At 44.1% G+C, this 23,767-nt stretch overlaps 1 protein-coding gene across 1 annotated transcript in view; it reads left to right on the forward strand.

Moving 5' to 3' along the window:
• fh (fumarate hydratase) overlaps window positions 1–22,489 on the forward strand; it is a 42,595-nt gene extending 20,106 nt beyond the window's left edge. The window contains exons 6-10 of the mRNA XM_038814092.1: window positions 302–467; window positions 1,257–1,460; window positions 14,738–14,865; window positions 17,199–17,352; window positions 22,276–22,489. Coding sequence (XP_038670020.1) covers window positions 302–467; window positions 1,257–1,460; window positions 14,738–14,865; window positions 17,199–17,352; window positions 22,276–22,418 — 795 coding nt within the window. The 3' untranslated portion in view covers window positions 22,419–22,489. The remainder of the gene's footprint in view (window positions 1–301; window positions 468–1,256; window positions 1,461–14,737; window positions 14,866–17,198; window positions 17,353–22,275) is intronic.
• The last annotated feature ends 1,278 nt before the right edge of the window (window positions 22,490–23,767 follow it).

The raw sequence follows: 23,767 nt of genomic DNA on the forward strand, positions 1-23,767 counted from the left end.
GAAATTGCTAATTTTTAGAAAATTGTAGTCCATTTTGTGCTGTGTCTCATACTGGATTGAGATTACTCAAGTGAAAGAAAACTATCATCACATCAATCTAGGTTGATTTGAAACACAAGTCTCCCAAGACAAAATGTTAGCTTGCTAACCTGGTCACTAAATATAATTTTCAGAAAATACTGTGCCCATGGTATCTTCCTGTGGAAATGTTCTTTTAAATTGTCTTGACTTACATTGTGTTAGATTTTTGTTTTCAAATATTGATGGAAATTCACTGCCTGTTGTTTTTATTCATGTTCAGGAGTTTAGTGGCTATGTACAGCAAATAAAATATAGTATGGAACGGATTAAGGCTGCAATGCCAAGAATATATGAGCTAGCAGCTGGTGGAACTGCAGTAGGAACAGGATTGAACACGCGGATAGGGTTTGCGGAGAAAGTGGCTGCAAGAGTCTCCGAGCTCACAGGTCAGTTGGATCATTAAACAGTATATGTACTATAAGCTTTTATTGATAATTTAGTTCTGTTTTAAAATGTACAAAATTTTACTGCCGTTTGCATGTAAAGACAATTGTGTGACATGAATAAGATCAGTGAGTACCATTGCAGAGAGCTGAAATGAAAGCCTGTGAATGGAGATCTGAAATAACATAAAAACATGATCAGTTTTCCAAAGCATTAACTTTTTCTGTTTTGGATGGTGACCGACTTGCCATGCATTTTGTATGGAGAGTCCATTTTCCTATATACAGTGCATATTGGGTACTATAAATCAGCAATGTTGCCACTTGTGCTAGGCACACCCTATCACAGCACTTTGTCTCGTTTATTTTGAGATAATGATGTTTAACAAAATTAGAACAGCAGACTGAATTTTGACACGTTAAACACTAAGCTTGTTACCAGACAGCTCCCTGTTAGGATATTCTAAGCATTTATTTCTTTTTTTGTCTCCTATTTTTCTATTGCTTGTCTCCAGCTGTCTTGCAGCACAAAGAAAATCCCTGCAGCTCTGGCTCACAGAAAAACAAAACCAATCTTGCTTTGACTAGTGAGAGGTACTTCTGTGTTCAGTGGGATCAAGCTGTCAAATGCTGGCAGGACCATCATTACCTTTTGCTCAGAGAAATATTTGGATTTTCTACAGTTATACTGGCAGCGGGTGGCATTCAGTGCACATCAGAATGTGCGAATATAGCCCAATAAGCAGGCAATGCAGAATGACAACAGAAAATAAATGTTGCCTTTGTTTTCAGGTTTACCATTTATAACTGCACCTAATAAGTTTGAAGCTCTTGCTGCGCACGACGCCTTGGTCGAACTGAGTGGTGCCATGAATGTTGTTGCCTGCAGTTTGATGAAGGTGGCCAATGACATTCGCTTTCTGGGATCTGGACCTCGCTCTGGTTTGGGTGAACTCATCTTGCCTGAAAATGAGCCAGGAAGCAGCATCATGCCAGGTAATCCTACAATCCGAGTTCAGAAAAGTGTCGTCGGAAGATGCTGTTTTGATATATGTTGCTACCCTGTCTTTTGGAATGCATGCATGGCACAAAATCTGTAACTGCGGTTTAAACTTTATTGCAACTCTTTTTTTTTTAGTGGTCCAATGGAGCAAAAGAGCAGGTTTCTACCTCTAAAATGTACACCTGTAAAAGGCTTGATAGGTTTGCAGAATATTTCTGCTTAAAAGACCTTTAGTAGAGGAATACTCAGAAAACTATTGATATATTTCCCGAGAAATGTGGAGCCACAACTATGGGGAAAGTACACTTAATTACGTTGGTATAGGTATATAAATCTTGGTTACATCTTTACTGTTATAGTGAAGGCACTAATCCATTTATTTTGAATCTTGAATACTGCTTAATGGAGATACTTGTTTTGAAGCTTTTTTGCTTTGCACTCATCAGCACGAATGCAAGAAAGCCAAATTTCCAACAGTCTCAACAGTTTATACCACTGGAGAAAAATGGGTGTTGATTGGTTGGCAACTTTACTCTGATTGGCCAAGGTATTGCCATGGATAAAATAACCGTGAACTCTGGAATCCCCAAGGTTAAGAGAATAACAACCAAATTACAATAATCAAGTCAAGCTTGTAACTGTGGTTCATTTACATTTTTTAGAAATGACACACGTTCACGCAGAAACCCTTTCTCGGCAAACAAAAAATATGTTCAAGCTTTGTGCCTGTTTTTGAGTCACCTGAAATGTATGGGGAGCCTAGTTCCCTATTGCTTTTTCCATGGCAACACCATTGTCAATCAGAGATCCGTTGCCATCCAGTCAGTGCCACCTTTTTTCTCCAGTCGTATAAATTAATGCAACCCCTTGAAATTTGGCATTCTTTCATTTGTCCTGTTGAGCAAAGAATGAAAAGCTTTGGCAACATCTGTCTCGTTTCCGTTATTCAAGTTCTGGATGACTATTTTAAATGTACGAAGCATGCATTAAAGTAGTAGACAAATGAATATCTTGTGGCCTGCGTACCTGCTAACATCAGCTTTATTTTCAAATTATGAAATTAATGGTTTGCTATTGAGAATTTCCTGATGGTGAATTTTACTGCTTTTTAATGAGAGTTGAAGGTGATTTCCTCATCTTTGCAAATATTTAGCAAGTTAGTTATAATTATATAGTGCACTTTTTTACTTGCCTTTTTTTATTTTCTTTAATGGCCCATATATCATAATCATTCTTCAACCAGCAACCCAAACAGGAGGCATAAGCTTGTTTCTCCTGTAACTGCTGTTATAGTATTTAGTTATTTTAATAGATCTTGAAGTAACAGTGCTCAACCTCCAAATGTAATTGGCTGGTGCTGCAAGATCGCAAAGTTCCAATTCCCATTGTTGTAAGATGGAGGTTATTCAGCTCTGTGTGGTTACAAGTAAATGGAGCCTTAACGGGAAAAATTGATTTTAAAAATCTGTCTCTCTGGCCCCATTGGGTTCTTTTAAAGGCTGTCGGTAGCACAGGTATCTTAACTTTACACTTGGGGAAATGCTGGTACCGGTGAAGGTGTGTTAGGAGATGCAAGAGCAACCTGTACTGATCTTTTTTTTTAAATATCCGCGTGAGCATTGACACCATTATGTCAGTTGTTGAGTTGGGACTTAACAGCAGGACTTGCAGCCAACAGTATTTCTGCACACTACAGAAAATGGACTATATTTAAACAAAGTCGGAAAACAATTACAGCAAGCAGAACTCCATGATTGAAACTTGCCTGATAAAAGCAAGATTACCTCCCCAGCAAATGACAGTGAGTGGCAGATAGTGACAAATACAAATTATGTGCAGAAAGTCAATCCTAGTTAATTTTGGTGTCACAATTTGCTGTAAAGAGAGACATGTTGCTGTAGCTTTTCACCTAGCAGTCATCAGGACAAATGCATGAATGCAATTTACTTTTTTTCCATCCGCAAGGTCTTGGGCCAAGTCAATGCTTCTCAGCCAAGTTATCTTTGCAAAATTGTGCATATGATTGTCCTTTGTGTTAGCAGACCAAAAGACTGTAGCACGGTCTTTTTCCGAGTGGCAGGCAGTGACTAGTGGAGTTCGGAGCAAGGACCCCAGCTATTTACAATATATATTAATGATTCAGATGAGGGAACTAAATGTAATATCTCCAAATTTGCAGATGACACAAAGCTGGATGGAGGGTGAGCTGTGAGGAAGATGCAGAGATGCTTCAGTATGATTTGGACAAGTGGAATGAGTGAGCAAATGCATGGCAGCTGCAGTACAATGTGGATAAATGTGATGTTATCCACTTGGTAGCAAAACCAGGCAGATTATTATTTGAATAGCTATAGAGAGGGGAATGTACAACAAGACTTGGTGTTCTTGTACACCAGTCGCTGAAAGTAACCATGCAGGTTAAGAAGGCAAATAGTATTTTGGCCTTCATAGCGAGAGGATTCAAGTACAGGAGCAGGAATGCCTTGCTACAGTTATACAGAGCCTTGATGAGACTGCACCTGGAATACTGTTTTCAGTTTTAGTCTCCTTTTTTGAGGAAGGATGTTCTTGCTATGGGAGGGAGTGCATCAAAGGTTTAACAAACTAATTCCTGGGATGGCAGGATTGATGTATGAGGAGTGCTTGAATTGGTTAGGATTATATTTGCTGATGTTTAGTAGAATGAAGGGGGATCTCACAGAAACCTGGACATGGCAGATGCAGGAAGGATGTTCCTTCTTTTTTTAAAATGCATTTTATTCAAACTTGTATCAAAGTAGGTTACAGCAAATAAACACCCCGGGAAACATTCTTCCCAACCATCAACTATACAGTTCATACAGATTTTTCTCCTCTTAAACCCACCTGCGACGAGCAGCTCCTCAAACACGGACACAAATATCCCCCACCTTTTCTCAAACTCCCCTGCTGAGCCCCTTAACTCATACTTTATCTTCTCCAACCGCAGGAAGTCATACTGGTCACCCAACCGTGCTGCTACCGCCACTCCAGCAAAATTCGTCGCCGTGCAATCAGAGAGGCGAAAGCCAAGACATCGGCCTTCCTCCTCTCCATGAACTCCGGCTTTTCTGAAACCCCACATATCGTCACCAAAGGGCCCGGGTCTACTCCATCCTCCACTATCCTGGCTGAGACCGCGAACACTCCCGCCCACAATCTTCCCAATTTTTCACAATCCCAAAACATGTGTGCATGAATCTCTGGCCCCGCCCACACCTCTCACACTCATTTGCTACCCCGTGAAAGTGCCCATTGATTCTCGCCCGAGTCATGTGCACCACCTTAAACTGTATCAGGCTCATCCTTGCACAAGAGGAGGTCCCGTTTACCCTTCACAGTGCCACACTCCATACTCCCCAATTGATCTCCATTCCCAACTCCGCTTCCCATTTCTCCTTGATCTTCACCACCCGCTCGCCTCCCTGCTCCCCTAGCCATTTATATATATCCCCAATTCTTCCCTCCTCTTCCACATCCAGAAGCAGCAGTCGCTCCAGCAGGGTGTATCCCGGCAATCTAGGGAACCCCTTCCAGACCTTTTGTGCAAAGTCCCTAACATGTAGATACCTGAACTCGCTATCCCTCGGCAGCTCTACCCTCTCCCTTGGCTCCTCCAGATTGGTGAACCCTTCATCCAAATCCAAATCCCTCACCTTGACCAGCCCCACTTCCCTCCACCTCCTGTTTACACTATTCATTCTCTCTCTTTCCCCCCCCTCCCCCCCCCCCCCCCCCCCCCCCCCCCCCCCCCCGCTCAAACCCATGATTATCGCACAGAGGCGCTAGCACCAACATCCCTTCCACCCTAAAATGCCTCCTCAGCTGATTCCATATCTTCACCGTGCACTGCAGCCCTGGGCTCCCTGAATAACTACTCGGAGCCATTGGCAATGCTGCTAACACCATAGCCCTCAAACTAGACCCCTTACAAGATTCCTTCTCCTTCCCACCACCGCCACACCTTGTCCACATTCGCCTCCCAATAATAATGAAGGAAATTTGGCAATGCCAACCCCCCCTGCTGCCTCTGTAGCTGGGTCCACCCCATCCTCGGCACCTTCCCCGCCCATACAAAGTCAGAGATGATTGTGTCCACTTTCCGAAAAAAGGCCTTTGGTATAAAGATCGGGAGAGCCTGAAAGATAAGCTAGAACCTCGGCAGAATGTTCATTTTCACCACTTGGACCCTCCCCGCCAACGTTAAGTGCAATGTACCCCACCTCTGAAGATCCTCTCTGGCCTCCACCAGCTTCGTTAAGTTCCACTTATGGAGCCCCATCCATTCCCTCGCTACCTGAATCCCCAAGTACCTAAACCTATCCCTCGCTACTGTAAATGGCATCCCCCCCTAAATTAGCCCGCTGTGCCAGCACATTCACCGGGAATACCTCGCTTTACCCTACATTCAGCTTGTATCCTGAGAACCCTCCAAACCTAACCACCAGGCCCATAATCCTTCCCATACTCTCCAACGGATCTGAAACATACAGCAAGAGTTCATCAGCATAGAGCGATACCCAATGCTCCCTCTGTAGGAAGGATGTTCCTGATGACAGGGGAGTCCAGAACCAGGGGTCACAGTCTGAGGATCTGGGGTAGACCACTTAGGATTCAGATAAGGAGAAATTTCCTCACCCAGGGAGTGGTGAGTCACAGGTACAGAAAGCAGTAGAGGCACGTTTTCAAGAAGGAGTTAGAGATAATTCTTGGGGCTAAAGGAATCAAAAGAATATGGGAGGAAAGCAGGAACAGGTTGCTCAGTCATGATAATGAATGGCAGAGCAAGCTTGAAGGGTCAAATGGCCTATTCGTTCTATTTTCTGTCTTTCTATTTTGAGAGAAAATGCTGGAAATACTCAGCAGTATTTGTAAAGAAAGAAACAGAGTTAATATTTCAGTGCTGCGACCTTTCATCAAATTGGGAAAAATTAGAAATGATGACTAACGATGCCATATTCTGCCCTCACCTTGGATTGGAAAGCTTTGTCAACTTTTACTTCAATTTCTATCTTTCTGTGTTTCACTTTGTCCATCTCCGACTCTTCCCTCCTTTAACTTTTCTGCCTCCATTTCTGGTCATAGTCTAATAGTCAATTAGAGATAGAGAAATACAGCACAGAACAGGCCCTTCGGCCCACGATGTTGCGCCAAACTTTTGCCCTAGGTTAATCATAGAAGTTTGGACACTAAGGGCAATTTTTCATGGCCAATCCACCCAACCTGCACATCTTTGGACTGTGGGAGGAAACCGGAGTACCCGGAGGAAACCCACGCACACACTGGGGGGATGTGCAGACTCCACACAGACAGTGACCCAAGTCGAAATCGAACTTGGGACCCTGGAGCTGTGAAGCAATTGTGCTATCCACAATGCTACTGTGCTGCCCTTAAGAAGAAGTTCATCTACACTCCATTATTCTACCCTAATCCATGTACCTATCCAATAGCCGCTTGAAGGTCCCTAACTTTTCCGACTCAACTACTTCCACAGGCAGTGCATTCCATGCCCCCACTACTCTCTGGGTAAAGAACCTACCTCTGACATCCCCCCTATGTCTTCCACCATTTACCTTAAATTTATGTCCCCTTGTAATGGTTTGTTCCACCCGGGGAAAAAGTCTCTGACTGTCTACTGACTCTACTCTATCTATTCCCCTGATCATCTTATAAACCTCTATCAAGTCGCCCCTCATCCTTCTCCGTTCTAATGAGAAAAGGCCTAGCACCCTCAACCTTTCCTCGTATGACCTACTCTTCATTCCAGGCAACATCCTGGTAAATCTCCTTTGCACCTTTTCCAAAGCTTCCACATCCTTCCTAAAATGAGGCGACCAGAACTGCACACAGTACTCCAAATGTGGCCTGACCAAGGTTTTGTACAGCTGCATCATCACCTCACGGCTCTTAAATTCAATCCCTCTGCTAATGAACGCGAGCACACCATAGGCCTTCTTCACAGCTCTATCCACTTGAGTGGCAACTTTCAAAGATCTATGAACATAGACCCCAAGATCTCTCTGCTCCTCCACATTGCCAAGAACCCTACCGTTAACTCTGTATTCCGCATTCATATTTGTCCTTCCAAAATGGACAACCTCGCACTTGTCAGGGTTAAACTCCATCTGCCACTTCTCAGCCCAGCTCTGCATACTATCTATGTCTCTTTGAAGCCGACAACAGCCCTCCTCACTATCCACAACTCCACCAATCCTCGTATCATCTGCAAATTTACTGACCCACCCTTCAACTCCCTCATCCAAGTCGTTAATGAAAATCACAAACAGCAGAGGACCCAGAACTGATCCCTGCGGTACGCCACTGATAACTGGGCTCCAGGCTGAATATTTGCCATCCACCACCACTCTCTGTCTTCTATCGGTTAGCCAGTTTGTTATCCAACTGGCCAAATTTCCCACTATCCCATGCCTCCTTACTTTCTGCACAAGCCTACAATGGGGAACCTTATCAAATGCCTTACTAAAATCCATGTACACTACATCCACTGCTTTACCTTCACCACATGCTTGGTCACCTCCTCAAAGAAGTCAATAAGACATGTAAGGCAAGACCTACCCCTCACAAATCCGTGCTGACTATCCCTAATCAAGCAGTGTCTTTCCAGATGCTCAGAAATCCTATCCCTCAGTACCCTTTCCATTACTTTGCCTACCACAGAAGTAAGACTAACTGGCCTGTAATTCCCAGGGTTATCCCTATTCCCTTTTTTAAACAGGGGCACGACATTCGCCACTCTCCAATCCTCTGGTACCACCCCTGTTGACAGCGAGGACGAAAAGATCATTGCCAACGGCTCTGCAATTCCATTTCTTGCTTCCCATAGAATCCTTGGATATATCCAGTCAGGCCCAGGGGACTTGTCTATCCTCAAGTTTTTCAAAACAAGACAAGTATCTCATCGAGCTTATCAGTCTGTTTTATACTGTCCTCCAACAATATGGCCCCTCTCGTTTGTAAATACTGAAGAAAAATACTTGTTCAAGACCTCTCCTATCTCTTCTGACTCAATACACAATCTCCCGCTACTGTCCTTGATCGGACCTACCCTCGCGCTAGTCATTCTCATTTGTGTAAAAGGCCTTGGGGTTTTCCTTGATCCTACCCGCCAAAGATTTTTCATGCCCTCTCTTAGCTCTCCTAATTCCTTTCTTCAGTTCCCTCCTGGCTATCTTGTATCCCTCCAGCGCCCTGTCTGAACCTTGTTTCTTCAGCCTTACATAAGTCTCCTTCTTCCTCTTAACAAGACATTCAACCTCTCGTCAACCATGGTTCCCTCACTCGACCATCCCTTCCCTGCCTGACAGGGACATACATATCAAAGACACGCAGTACCTGTTCCTTGAACAAGTTTACTGACCCACCCTTCAACTCCCTCATCCAAGTCGTTAATGAAAATCACAAACAGCAGAGGACCCAGAACTGATCCCTGCGGTATGGGCAGCACGGTAGCATGGTGGTGAGCATAAATGCTTCACAGCTCCAGGGTCCCAGGTTCGATTCCCGGCTGGGTCACTGTCTGTGTGGAGTCTGCACGTCCTCCCCGTGTGTGCGTGGGTTTCCTCCATGTGCTCCGGTTTCCTCCCACAGTCCAAAGATGTGCGGGTTAGGTGGATTGGCCATGCTAAATTGCCCGTAGTGTCCTAAAAAGTAAGGTTAAGGGGGGGGTTGTTGGGTTACGGGTATAGGGTGGATACGTGGGTTTGAGTAGGGTGATCATTGCTCTGCACAACATTGAGGGCCGAAGGGCCTGTTCTGTGCTGTACTGTTCTATGTTCTATGTTCCACATTTCACTTGTGTCCTTCCCTGACAGCCTATGTTCCCAATTTATGCACTTCAATTCTTTTCTGACAGCATTGTATTTACCGTTCCCCCAATTATAAACCTTGCCCTGTTGCACGCACCTATCCCTCTCCATAACTAAAGTGAAAGTCACAGAATTGTGGTCACTACCTCCAAAATGCTCCCCCACTAACAAATCTATCACCTGCCCTGGTTCATTACCAAGTACTAAATCCAATATGGCCTCCCCTCTGGTCGGACAATCTACATACTGTGTTAGAAAAGCTTCCTGGACACACTGCACAAACACTGCCCCCATCCAAACTATTTGATCTAAAGAGTTTCCACTCAATGTTTGGGAAGTTGAAGTCACCCATGACTACTACCCTGTGACTTCTGCACCTTTCCAAAATCTGTTTCCCAATCTGTTCCTCCACATCTCTGCTGCTATTGGAGGGCCTATAGAAAACTCCCAACAAGGTGACTGCTCCTTTCCTATTTCTGACTTCAACCCATATTACCTCAGTAGGCAGATCCCCCTTGAACTGCCTTTCTGCAGCTGTTATACTATCTCTAATTAACAATGCCACCCCCCCACCTCTTTTACCATCCTCTCTAATCTTGTTGAAACATCTATAACCAGGGACCTCCAACAACCATTTCTGCCCCTCTTCTATCCAAGTTTCCGTGATGGCCACCGCATCGTAGTCCTAAGAACCGATCCATGCCTTAAGTTCACCCACCTTATTCCTGATGCTTCTTGCATTAAAGTATACACACTTCAACCCATCTCCTTGCCTGCAAGTACTCTCCTTTGTCAGTGTTACCTTCCCCACTGCATCACTACATGCTTTGGCGTCCTGAATATCGGCTTCCTTAGTTGCTGGACTACAAATCCGGTTCCCATTCCCCTGCCAAATTAGTTTAAACCCTCCCGAAGAGTACTAGAAAACCTCCCACCCAGGATATTGGTGCCCCTCTGGTTCAGATGCAACCCGTCCTGCTTGTACAGGTCCCACCTTCCCCAGAATGCGCTCGAATTATCCAAATACCTGAAGCCCTCCCTCCTACACCATTCCTGCAGCCACGTGTTCAACTGCACTCTCTCCCTATTCCTAGCCTCACTATCACGTGGCACCGGCAAAAAACCAGAGATGACAACTCTGTCTGTCCTGGCCTTTAACTTCCAGCCTAACTCCCTAAACTTGTTTATTACCTCCACACCCGTTTTCCTACCTACGTCGTTGGTACCAATGTGCACCACGACTTCTGGCTGCTCGCCCTCCCCCTTCAGGATCCTGAAGACACGATTCGAGACATCCCTGGCACCCGGGAGGCAACATACCTTTCGGGGGTCTCGCTCGCGACCGCAGAATCTCCTATCTATTCCCTTAACCATTGAATCTCCTATTACTATTGCTTTTCTATGCTCCCTCCTTCCCTTCTGACCCCCAGAGCCAGACTCAGTGCCAGAGATCTGGCCGCTGGGGCCTTCCCCCGGTAGGTCATCCCCCCCCAACAGCATCCAAAACGGTATACTTGTTTTGAAGGGGAACGGCCACGAGGGATCCCTGCACTGTCTGCCTGTTAGTTTTCTTTCCCTGACTGTAATCCAGCTACTCTTGTCCAGTACCTTGGGTGTGGCTACCTCCCTGTAACTCTTCTCGATAACCCCGTCTGCCTCCCGAATGATCCGAAGTTCATCCAGCTCCAGCTCCAGTTCCTTTACACGGTCTCTGAGGAGCTGGAGTTGGGTGCACTTCCCGCAGGTATAGTCAGCGGGGACACCTGTGGTATCCCTCACCACCTACATCCTACCGGAGGCGCATGCAACTGCCCTTGCCTCCATCCCCTCTTACCTTACAGAATTAGCTTCCCCATGGCCCAACTGGACCTCCGACTCTGCCTCCAGTCAGCTGTACTCTAAACTACTGACTCCCTTCACGCTCTTTGATACATATAGGAAATGAAATGTATGGAGCACCTTACTCTCTCCTCACCCAACTCCCTCAGTCACCAAACTCTCACTGTAGCACTCGAATGCAACAAGCTCAGCATTCCCTTAATCACCAAACTCTCACTGTAGCACTCAAATGCAACAAGCTCAGCACTCCCTCAGTCACCAAACTCTCACTGTAGCACTCAAATGCCACAAGCTCAGCACTCCGTGCAAACAAAGTCTGCACTGTAACTAGCTCCTATTTATACTGTGACTCTAGCCTCTGAAAACTGGCCTATTCCAATTAACTAATTAATTTAGGGGCCTCACGGTAGCATGGTGGTTAGCATCAATGCTTCACAGCTCCAGGGTCCCAGGTTCGATTCCCGGCTGGTCACTGTATGTGTGGAATCTACACGTCCTCCCCGTGTGTGCGTGGGTTTCCTCCGGGTGCTCCGGTTTCCTCCCACAGTCCAAAGATGTGCGGGTTAGGTGGATTGGCCATGCTAAATTGCCCGTAGTGTAAAGGTTAATGGGGGGGATTGTTGGGTTAGGGGTATGTGGGTTTAAGTGGGGTGATCATTGCTCGGCACAACATCGAGGGCCGAAGGGCCTGTTCTGTGCTGTACTGTTCTATGTTCTATGTTCTAACAAGCTCCAGCTGCAAGCAAGTACAAGTAGAACCTTGTTTAAAGCTGATTCAAAATTCACCTTCTTGTAGACCAAACAGCAACTTTTAAGTTAATTAACTAAATAAAAGAAATACTAGACTTTAAATAAAAATGAACCCTTATTCACCAAACTCTCACTGTAGCACTCAAATGCCACAAGCTCAGCACTCCAGTGCAAACAAAAAAATTAATAGTCATTATACATCCACTGACTAGCACAGCAAACCTGACCCATACCCAACATCTTGTCCCTGGTCTTCTGTTTCTGTCTTAACTGTTCTGATAATGCAACCTTCCACAACAGCCTTTCATAGGTTGACAGGACCCTCTACCATGTGTGCCACATTTTCCACACTTCTGTACTCATCCATTCCCCGCCCTCCCAGAACCACAATATGGTTCCCCCATGTCTGAGAATCATAATATCTCTATAGTGCAGAAGGAGGCCATTCAGCCTATCGGGTCTGCACCGACCCTTGAAAAAGAGTACCCTACCTAGGCCCATGCCCTGACCCTATCTCTGTAACCCAACCTAACCTTTTGGACACTAAGGGCAATTTAACATGACCAATCCACCTAACCTGCACATCTTTGGACTGTGGGAGGGAACCGGAGCATCCCAGAGAAAACTCACATAGTGGGAGAAAGTGCAAACTCCACACAGTTGCCCATGGCCAGAATTGAACCCCGGTCCCAGACGCTGAGGCAGCAGTGCTAATGGCTGTGCCACTGAGTCACCCATAAACTTCACCTTCCATTCTACCTGTCTCTGTATTCAGTGGATTATTTTACACTATTTCCAGCATGATACAACCACAAAACAACAAACCAAAAGGTTACGTGCTGTTACGGGGATGGGGGGTGGGAGATTGGGTCAAATTAGGGTTGTCTTTCATTGGATTGGTGCAAATTTGATGGGCTGAATGGCCTCCTTCTGAACTGTTAAGGGTTCCACAAAACACATCTTCCCCTTCACTTTTCAGCATTGCAAATGGACCGTTTGTCCTGATCCCCTCGTCCACTCCATAACCCATCCCATTCTCATTACACCTTTCCATGTAAACACAGGAGGTGTAACATCTGCCGTTTTACCTCCTCTCCTCGCTGCCCAACGCCCCAAACATTCCTTCCAGGTAAAGCAATGTTTTATGTGCTCTTCCTTCAATCTATATTCGCTGCGCACAATGTGATATCCTCTACATTGTGGAGATCAAACACTGATTAGGCGACTGCTTTGCGGAGCACCTCTGTTCAATCTGCAAGCCTGACCCCAAGCCTCTGGTGACTTGTAATTTTGATTCTCCACCTTATTGCACTGGCATCCCTATCCTTTGCTTACTGCACTGTTCCAGTGAAGCTCAGTACAAGATTGAGGAACCGCATCTCATCTTTTAATTAGGCACTTCATAGCCTTCTGGATTCAACATTGAGTTCTATAATCCCAGCCCTGATTTTTGTTTCCTTTTCTTTCCACGTTTCAGTGTTTCTCTTATTTTCGGTTCCCAACAGCAGCACCCCTGCTCGAGACATGTATTTTGTTTCTTTGGTTGTGGAGTAAGAAAATAATCAATCCCTTTGGCCTTGGAAGGCTAATTCTTTATCTCCAAGTTTTCACCCATTACGTTTGTCCTTTTCCTACCGTGCTCAGAACATGTTACATTTTTAACTTTTTCCCAGTTCTGATGAAAGGACACACACATGAAACATTGGACCAAATCTGCCGAGGCGATCACAGCCTGATTGCCGCTCTGCTTTTTTTCTTTGCACAGCACTGCAGTTCCACACTTCAGGCCTGGACTTCCAAACTGGATCTATTCGGAAATAGGGCCCTCAGCAATATTCGAAGGACTTCTTCGAAGCCAAGCTGTGCCTCTTTTTTACGGCAGTTGCTGCCATATTTTGGAAACAGTAAGACATCTTACAGCACCAGGTTAAAGTCCAACAGGTTTGTTTCGAATCACTAGCTTTCGGAGCACAGCTCCTTCAACAGGTGAGTGAAGAGGTGGGTTCCACAACCACATGTATAGACAAAGTCAGTGATGCAAGTTCTGTGCTCCGAAAGCTAGTGATTCGAAACAAACCTGTTGGGCTTTAACCTGGTGCTACTTCTTCCTGTGCCCACCATAGTCCAATGCCGGCATCTGCACATCATATTTTGGAAAGTCTTTATTCGTTTGTTCACTGATGTAGTGAAAAGATTTGATACATTTCAGTAGCTTTTCGCTGTATTAATGATGTAATGTGAGTGAGGTATGTGGGTAGCAGTAGGGTGGGCACGGTAGGTGGTGGCAGGGTGGGTAGGATGCCAACTATGTAGGGTGATGAGGTCGACGGATTGTGATTGTAGTTGGGGTGGGGGGGGGAGGGTCTGAGGGTGGGAGCAGTCTAACATTTCCTGCATAATTATCCAGTTAAGTCAGTTGGAATCGTCTGAAGTCTCCAACTCATTCAGAATTATGAGGAGTTCCCCACAGGATCTTCCGAGGTATGATCATCTGGAGACTGGAGGATCTGGGCCACTTGTGTGTCTCTCTCCACAGGTGTTGCCTGACCTGTTGGGATTTCTAGCATTTTCTGTTTTGATTTCAGATTCTAGCATCCACTGTATTCTACTTTTCAAGAAACTGTACCACCAGGTTTTGAGGAACCACAGCCGACTGAGATGACGTTAAGCGTGGACAGGATAATTTCTAATCTTAAAGAATGCAGTTTTACTTTTGCACAAAAAAATGCTTTTTGCAGCCATGTTTTTACAGTAGAAATCAATAATTTACTGAAAAGTACAATATCTGGGAATGTGCGATTTTAATTTTCATGGCAAGTACAATTGTGTTTTGACAGGTAAGGTGAACCCCACCCAGTGTGAAGCTATTACAATGGTAGCAGCACAGGTCATGGGAAATCATGTTGCCGTTACTGTTGGAGGAAGTAATGGCCACTTTGAGCTGAATGTTTTTAAACCCTTGATGGTAAGTACCAGGAAACCTGTTTTTTTTTTTTTTCCCCCATAGGATTTAGATGGTGTTAAGTGTAAGAGGTCCAGATGTAGGGATTGCTACATATAAAGTGATATAACATGAAGAAGTGATCTAAGTAACTGTATAATAATAGATTTTCTTCTAACTCCAACTATATTTGATATATAGACCTTCATATATGTGTATATTTTTAATATTAATCTACAAAATTTATAGACTGTTGGGTTGCAGTTAGGGTGAGAATTTATTTCTAGAATTGTAGTGTGATTAGCTGCATTGCTGATGCTAAGATGGCAGAGGAAGAGCTATTTGGGATTGGTGGTGGGGGCAGCAAGAGACCACAATCACCAAGTACAAACTGCTACTGATTGTCACAAGAACTTGAATAATAAAGCCAAAGATATTCATTGCCTGATGCATCCTGTGAGCCATCCTTTGGAGAGCGGAAGATTCAGCTTTCTGAGATGTATGCCAAAGAGCTAAGCAGGGCCCTGAGCAATATTTATCCTTCAACATCACTTTTTAAAAAATAACATGTTCTGAACGTTTATCTTGGTATGTAGGGCCTTGCTGTGTCTAAATTGGTTGTTGCACGTAGAACGGTGACTGCATTTCAGAAGTAATTCTTTGGCTGTGAAATGCTTTGGGATGACCTGAGGTCCTAAGTTCCAGGGCAGCATGGTGGCACAGTGGTTAGCATTGCTGCCTATGGCGCTGAGGACCCGGGTTCGAATCCCGGCTCTGGGTCACTGTCCGTGAGGAGTTTGCACATTCTCCCCATGTCTTCGTGGGTTTCACCCCCACAACCCAAAAGATGTGCAGGATAGGTGGATTTGCCATGCTAAATTGCCCCTTAATTGGAAAAAATAATTGGGTACTCTAATTTAAAAAAAAAAGAAATGTAAGTTCCTTCATGTAATTTAATTTAACTTTCTCTCCTTCCCTCATAATGCACCTATTTTAAAGGTATTATCAAGACGCGTATCAGTGAAGACTGGTTATTTGAAATGCAAAGGTGAATAAAAGGTTGGCATGGTTTGCCAGTGTTTAGTATTAATTGTCATCGTCCCAATCCTTCACAATTAAAATGGACACTTTACGTCACAATAGCAAACCATTTGGTCTATGCTGTGGTGTATAAACTCCACACAAGCCTGCTCCAACTCTATTTGCTTAATTTCACTTCTTACTTGTGTTACTTATCTAGTTTGCCCTTAAATGATATTCTCTTCAGCTATCACATGTAGTTGTGAGTTCCACATCCTCACCACTTAATGAATTGTATTTCTGGTTTTAAGGAGCTTTCAAAACTCTTGAATGTTGTCTTTCTAGTTAGTCTTTGAAACATAGCCTGTATGGTAAATGGTACTGGATTATTTTCAGGAAACGATGTGTGTGCTGGAGTGGATGACAAAACAGTCTTCATGAAAATGAGGCATGATACCTGTTCTCCCTGCAGACTTTTTAATCCGTAGCACAGCAATTTTGTAGTCAGATGGTTTTATTTTGGAGAGATCTGAAATTTGGGCTTTGTTAAAAAGATGGAATTTTCTGATGCAGAGAGAAAAAAATGGTTTCCATTTATATAATCGCTTTTCACAACCACTCGACCTCTCAAAAGTTACAAGTTAATGAAGTGCTTTTAAAGTGTAGTATCTGTCACGATATAGAAAACATGGCAGCCATTTTGCACACAGCAATCTCCCACAAACAGCAACATGGTAACGGATAATCTGTAATTATGATGTTGATTGAATGATAAATATTGGCCAGGGAAATGAGGGGATGACTTCCCCTGCTCTTCTTTGAAGAAAAAGTGCCATGGAATCTTTCATAATCCATCCAAATAGGCAGATGGAGTTTCAATTTAAAGTTTGAAATGCAGCACTTCTGACAATGCAGCACTCCTTCAGTACTGCACTGGTTGATTGAAAAGTATTTTTCTGCGCCAAGGGAGCGTACACAGTACATATATATAGTAGACAAAAAAAAAATAATTAACAGAGTACATTGACAAATGGTACATAGGCAAACAGTGATTGGTTACAGTGCGGAACAAGGGGCCAAACACAGCAAATGGTATGTCAACCTTGATTTTTGTGCTCTAGCCCCAGAGTGGGGCTTGAACCCTTTTTTTTTTAAAGACTGCCGTGATAGGACATAATTGGGTTGGGGAAGGAGGAGTTTGCAATACTATCAGTCATCATCATTCCTGATTTGGATGGATTTGATGTGGTCACAAAGATTGAGTGACGTTCAGTTCTTCAAACATACTACATTTACGAACTACCAAGATTTAATACATTTTTGTTTTTTACTTCCAGATCAAAAATGTGCTGAATTCAGCACAATTAATTGGAGATTCGTGTGTCTCCTTCACAGACCATTGTGTGGTTGGAATTCAGGCTGACACCGAAAGGATTGAGAAGTTAATGAACGAGTCACTAATGCTGGTGACAGCACTTAACATTCATATCGGTAAGAGAGAAGTGATTGACTAGTGGGTTTTATTGCATTCTGTTTTTATTTTGGGAAACGGCTGCTTTTCAGTAGGATGCAGAGCAGTGAGATATGTGGGATCAATAGTCCTGTTCTGATTGACCATCACTGCATGGCAAAATCCCTGTTACTGAGCACTGATTTTGAATGTTATTTGTTTCCTCTGTACATGATGACAAACTAGATTTTTGGCTGGCACTTAATAGAATCTTTGAACAAAGAGCAATGAGATGGATAAGTTAAAACAAAATACTAAAATCTCTTGAGAGCAGGCCCCTACTTCCATAATGAAAAATATTGGATGGCTGGAATCAGGAGAACAGGTGGCATATTGGCAACAATTCCTGAATGGAGGAATTGATTTAAGAAAATCAATCTGTAGTGTGCAAAAACGTGAAGGGTAGAAGCCATGGCCTTGGTGGCTGCTTGTGTTTCCACCAGAGAAAAAAGCAGATTGCTGTTGAGAGGAGAACTGAATGATCGTAGCTCAGATCGTTTGGATGCAAAACTGGTTTATTAAATGTGAAGTTGGTCTCAGATGCGGGCTGGTACACAAATCAGTGAGTGAAGGTTAGGGGTTGGGATAATTTGCAGTGTTGCGAAATAAAGGAATCATAGGAGGTTAAGAAATTTGTAATCAAGTGATTCGGTACAATGAAGCTTTCATCACTCAATACTCCAGTAATAGACATAACGCACATGTGTTTCTGGACACAACGCTTTACATTGACCACAGCTGCAGTACTTTTCATTTATATAGTACCTTTACTGCAGTGAAGCATCCCAGGTTACAGTCAGCCGCGAGGAAAATGAATGCTTCGCTAAAGGAGGAGGATTTTTAAAAAAAAATCTTTATTGTCACAAGTAGGCTTACATTAGCACTGCAATGACGTTACTGTGAAACGCCTCTAGTCGCCACATTCCGGTGCCTGTTTGGGTACGCAGAGGGAGAATTCAGAATATCAAATTCACTTAACAGCACGTCTTTCGGGACTTGTGGGAGGAAACAGGAGCACCTGGAGGAAGCCCACAAAGACACGGGGAGAAAGTTCAGACTCCACACAGACAGTGACCCAAGCCGGGAATCGCACCTGAGACCGTGAAGCCATAGTGCTAACCACTATGCTACCAAATTAGGGAGGGTGGTCTGAAAGCTGGATCGAAGCTATTATGGGCCAGGGTTTAGAGAACACCAAAGTATACCATGGAGTTCACCTGACCCACAACTTTTAATAGAGTTTGGTTATGGGGAGCACAAGGGCCCACTTTACAGGCGTGATGCAACAGAGATCTAAAGTATGTTTAAACAAAAACTATGTTTATTCTGTGAATCCAGATAACATTTTATAAACACATCTTATCAACTACCAACACTGATAATCCCCACAGTTACAATACTCTATAGGTAATCCTTAATAACTTTCCTAACAACATCCAAAAGGCAAAAAATCCTTTTTAATAAAGACAGTAGGTTTGTATTCCTTACAGAAACAGGTATTACTTTGAAATCAAGTGATCTGGAGACATTCTTTAGGAGGCAGAGAGAGAAATCAAAAAGACCAATTGCTTGAATGCAGCTTCCAAACTGAAAACAAAACCAAGAGACAAAGCAGCTTCCAGCTCAAAACGAAAGTAAAAGTCAGAATCACATTCCAGCTCCACCCACACAATGACATCACTGCAGCTATTTGATAAACACCCATTTCTTAAAGGGACCCGCACATGACAAAGAGCTTTTTAGGGAGGTACTTAAAGGAGAGGGGTGTGCATAAAAACGCTTTAGGGAGAAGATTCTAGATAGTGATACTCAGATGGCTTAAGACATGGTGCCAATACGAGAGCCAGAAGAGGATGGTGGCCAAACAATTAAACTCTGCCAGAATGGATGGGGATACGTTGAAGACCAGTGCTTGTGGCTTTTCAGCTGCCCCGGAATGGGAATGCTCAGGTGGTACTGGCACCATCTGAGTCAATTATTTAACCTTGGCGTGAGTCTTACAGATGTCCGCTCTCCAGATCGTGCTCCAGGGACAAACACCTAAGGCATTTGCTGTGTCCACCAGGAGGACACTTCATTTCATTTAATAAATAAATAATGTGAAATGAATTTTAAAACAAATTATTCATTTCTGGTATTTAGGGCAGCGTGCCAGCATTTATTAACCTAAAAAGGTGTCAGTGGGCTCTCTGTCTGAACCACTGCATTCTGTGTTGTGAATATGAGCCTGATAATCTACATCCCAGAGTACCTAAGGAAGTGGCTCTAGAAATAGTGGTTGCATTGGTGGTCACCTTCCAGGATTATCTAGATGCTGGGACAGTTCCTGCAGATTTGAGGATAGCTATTGCAATTCCACTCTTTAAAAAGTGGAGGTAGAGAGAAATCAAGGAATTATAGGCCTGACATCGGTGGTAGGGAAAATTCGAGAATCAATTATCAAAGATTTTATAGCAGAGCACTCAGAAAATAGTGGCAGGATCAGAAAGAGTCAACATGGATTTATGCAGGGGAAATCATGCTTGACAAATCTACGGGAATTCTTTTTGAGGATGTAACTCGTCGCGTTGACGAGGGGAGCCAGTGGATGTGGTATATTTGGACTTTCAGAAGGCTTTTGACAAGAGGTTAGCGTGTGAAATGAAAGTGCATGGGATTAGGGCTAGTGTAATGAGATGGATAGAAAACTGGTTGGCAGACAGGAAACAAAGAGTAGGAATTAACAGGTGTTTTTCAAATTGGCAGGCAGTGACTAGTGGGTACCGCAGGAATTGGTGCTAGGACCCCAGCTATTCACAATATATAGTAATGATTCAGATAGGGTAACAAAATATAATATCCAAATTTGCAGATGACACCAAGTCGGGTGGGAGAGTGAGCTGTGGGAAGGATGTAGAGATCCTTCAGTGTGATTTTGGATAAATTGAGTGAGTGGGCAAGTGAATGGCAGATGCAGTATAATTTGGAGAAATGCGAGGTTATCCACTTTGGTAGCAAAAACGAGAAGGCAGACTATTATCTGAATGGCCATAAATTAAGAGGGAAATGTGCAACGTGACCTCGTACACCAGTCACTGAAGGTAAGTATGCAGTACAACAGCCTACATAGCAAGAGGATTTGAGTACAGGAGCGAGGATGCTTGCTGCTATTATACAGGGCATTTGTGAGGCCACACCTGGTATATTGTGGGTAGTTTTGGTCTCTGGTTCTTGCTCTGTAGGGACTGCAACGAAGATTTACCACACTGATTTCTGGGATGGCAGGACTGACGTACAAGGAGAGATTGAATTGGTTAGGATTGTATTTGCCCGAGTTCAGAAGAATAAGGGGGGATCTCAGAAACATATAAAATTCGAACAAGTCTAGACGGGTTAGATGCAGAAAGGATGTTCCCAGATGATGGGTGAGTCCAGAACCAGGGATTACAGTCTGAGGATATGGGGTGGGCCATTTAGGACAGAGATGAGGAGATATTTCTTCACCCAGAGAGTGGTCGGCTTGTGGAATCCATTACCACAGGAAGGAGTTGAGGCCAAAACATTGTATGTTTTCAAGAAGCAGTTAGATATGGCACTTGGAGGATCAAATAATATGGAAGAAAAGTGGGATTAGGCTATTGAGTTGGATGATCATAATGAATGGCGGAGCAGGTTCGAAGGGCCGAATGGCCTCCCGCTGCTCCTATTTTCTGTGTTTCTATGCTCTCAAAGTACTCTTGGGTAGAGAGAAATGGTGATGAACAAATGTCTGAGTCAGGATGAGAGGTGAGAATCGTAATAGGTCAGGTTTAAATTGTTCTTTTTTAATTAATCTTTATTGTCACAAGTAGGCTTATGTTAACACTACAATGAAGTTGTTGTGAAAATCCCCCAGTCGCCACATTCCGGTGTCTGTTCGGGTATACAGAGGGAGAATTCAGAATGTCCAATTCAGCTAACAGCATGTCTTTCGGGACTTGTGGGAGGAAACCGGAGTACCCGGAGGAAACCCATGCAGATACGGGGAGAACGTGCAGACTTCGCACAGACAGTGACCCAAGTGGGAATGGAACCCGGGACCCTGACGCTGTGAAGCAACAGTGCTAATCACTATGCTACCGTGCTGCCCATAATGGGGGTTGCTCAGTATAAAGATGGGATTTGGACCCGAGATCAGTCGTTTATTCCCTTGAGTTGGTTCTCTGACCACCTGCTGCAAGCCCAGTCCAGCAGCTATGTGTTTTAGGACACGGCTGGCTCAATCACTGATGGCAATACCAAGTCTCTCAATGATGAACATTGAAGTTCCCCACTCGGAATGCATATGATGTCATTCATATCCTCAGTGCATCCTCCGAGTGGTCACATGGAGGAATGGCTGAGGGAGGTTGATGGATGGTAATCTGCAAAAAGTTTCCTTGCCCACATTTAACCAGAAGCCATGAACTTTCATGGTGTCTGGAGCCAATGTTGAGAACTCCCCTCAGACCAGCTGATTACCAGTATGCCTGCACTAGTGGGTTTATCCTACTGGCAGGCCAGGGGTGAAACGAAGTCTGTATTGTTGAGCCATTCATTGATTAGGGTATGACTATGTGAGGATGTTGTTTGACCCAACATTGACACTGGTCCCCAGTGTTAATGCGGAGGACTTTGTGGATATGCCACCTTCATGTGTTGATTCAGTGGTCCTGATTTGTATGTGTATTGAGTAACACTCTATGCTGTTAGCTTTACCCTACAATGTACGTTTTTGATAATACTGGCACATTTAGCTTTTCATTGTAGGCAGCTGAGAACAAAATCCAGTTACATGAATTGCCCTGTGAGGTGATATGAAACGTTAACTGCCATAACAATTCTGGAAGAGTTCAGGGTTGTTTTGTAACCAAGGAATGATGATTGTTATTTCTCATTACTAACAGGCTATGATAAAGCAGCAAAGATTGCCAAGGCAGCCCACAAAGAAGGTACAACACTGAAAGAAATGGCAGTGAAGTTGGGATTCCTTACTCCCGAACAATTTGAACAGTGGGTCAAACCACATGAGATGCTTGGCCCCAAGTAACTTCTAACAGTATTTCAGTTTCAATTATTCTATAATAATGGAAAATAAATGTTTTTGTGAAAACTGCTAAATGCAGCCTTGCAGTACAATTTTATTATTTAAAATGCAGAATACATTGCTGTGCGCAGAGTTCAGACTCTGTACATTGTTCCTGCTCTTCAGGAGTGAACACAACACTTGACTTCAGGTGCCGAGCACTCAAATATTTCTTTCTACTATTGCAGTTAAAAAAGTAGCTGCACCCAAGGGTGAAACTTGTGTTCATACTTGTGACAAATTACACTGGACTTCAGATCAGTCTGATAACAACATGACGAGGAATTATTGTGCATGATTTACCTGATGATGGTAAAGAATCTATTGGAACCACACAAACTTAAACACAACTTTGGGATCAACAGCCCAAAACACCTCAAACTGGCCTTACTGCAGCATGCTATATATGTTTGCAATGGCTTTAGATCTTGGAACAAAAAATATATAGGTGGTATTGAAAGCAATGCAGGATGATGCCAACTTGTACTTTTCGGGGTGGATTCTCACTTGCCCGGCGCCATCATTGGAATCCCCGATCGGGTGGAGAATGAAGCGTACTCTGAAAACTGGGTTTGACGCTGCCATGCTCCAATTCCCCACCGGCGGTCTCCGTGCGCTACCCACCCTGTGCCAGCAGGAACATGCAAGTCACTGATTTCAATGTAATTAGCTGGAAGCCTAATTTATCTCTCCCCCCCCCCCCCCCCCCCCCCCGCCCCCGGTAATGCACCCCCCCCCCCCCCCCCGAGTAAAGATTCACAGGGTGAGCTTTGATGCAAATTTACCCAAGTGTGGCCCTGAGTGGGTCATGGGGTCAGTACATGACTGAGGTGACCCCCAAAGTCCATCAGAAGGCGGCCCTCCCACAATGCAAACCCTACCACCCCGCCTTTCCAAGGGACATCCTTCCCCCACCGAACCCTGCCCATCAGTCACCACTGCCTGACACCTGAAGAGCAGTCCAGGCAGTAGAATGAAAGATCATTGCATTTTGACTTGTCCTTCCCGAGCATCTGCTGCCTCAGACATAATGTTTAAAGCAAGTGCCAGAAGCTTCCTCAAAAACCAAGTACACTTGAAAGGGCTTCAAATCCCCAGACAGCCTAAGAAATGAAAATCTTCCAATTAGTTTCACTAGCTAGTGATTGACAGTTTTATTGGTCCAGGTGTTTGATGGATTATTTATCTAGCTTCCCCAACATACTTGAGTGCTTTGATGCTAGCCACAATGTGTCTAAACACTTGCTATGATCGACAGCTCCTCACCACATTAAACAGTAGCTACCGGCTTTCTGCTGTGAATAAGTGGAAGT

Source organism: Scyliorhinus canicula, chromosome 1 (genome assembly GCF_902713615.1).
Source record: "Scyliorhinus canicula chromosome 1, sScyCan1.1, whole genome shotgun sequence".
NCBI classification, from domain to species: domain Eukaryota; kingdom Metazoa; phylum Chordata; class Chondrichthyes; order Carcharhiniformes; family Scyliorhinidae; genus Scyliorhinus; species Scyliorhinus canicula.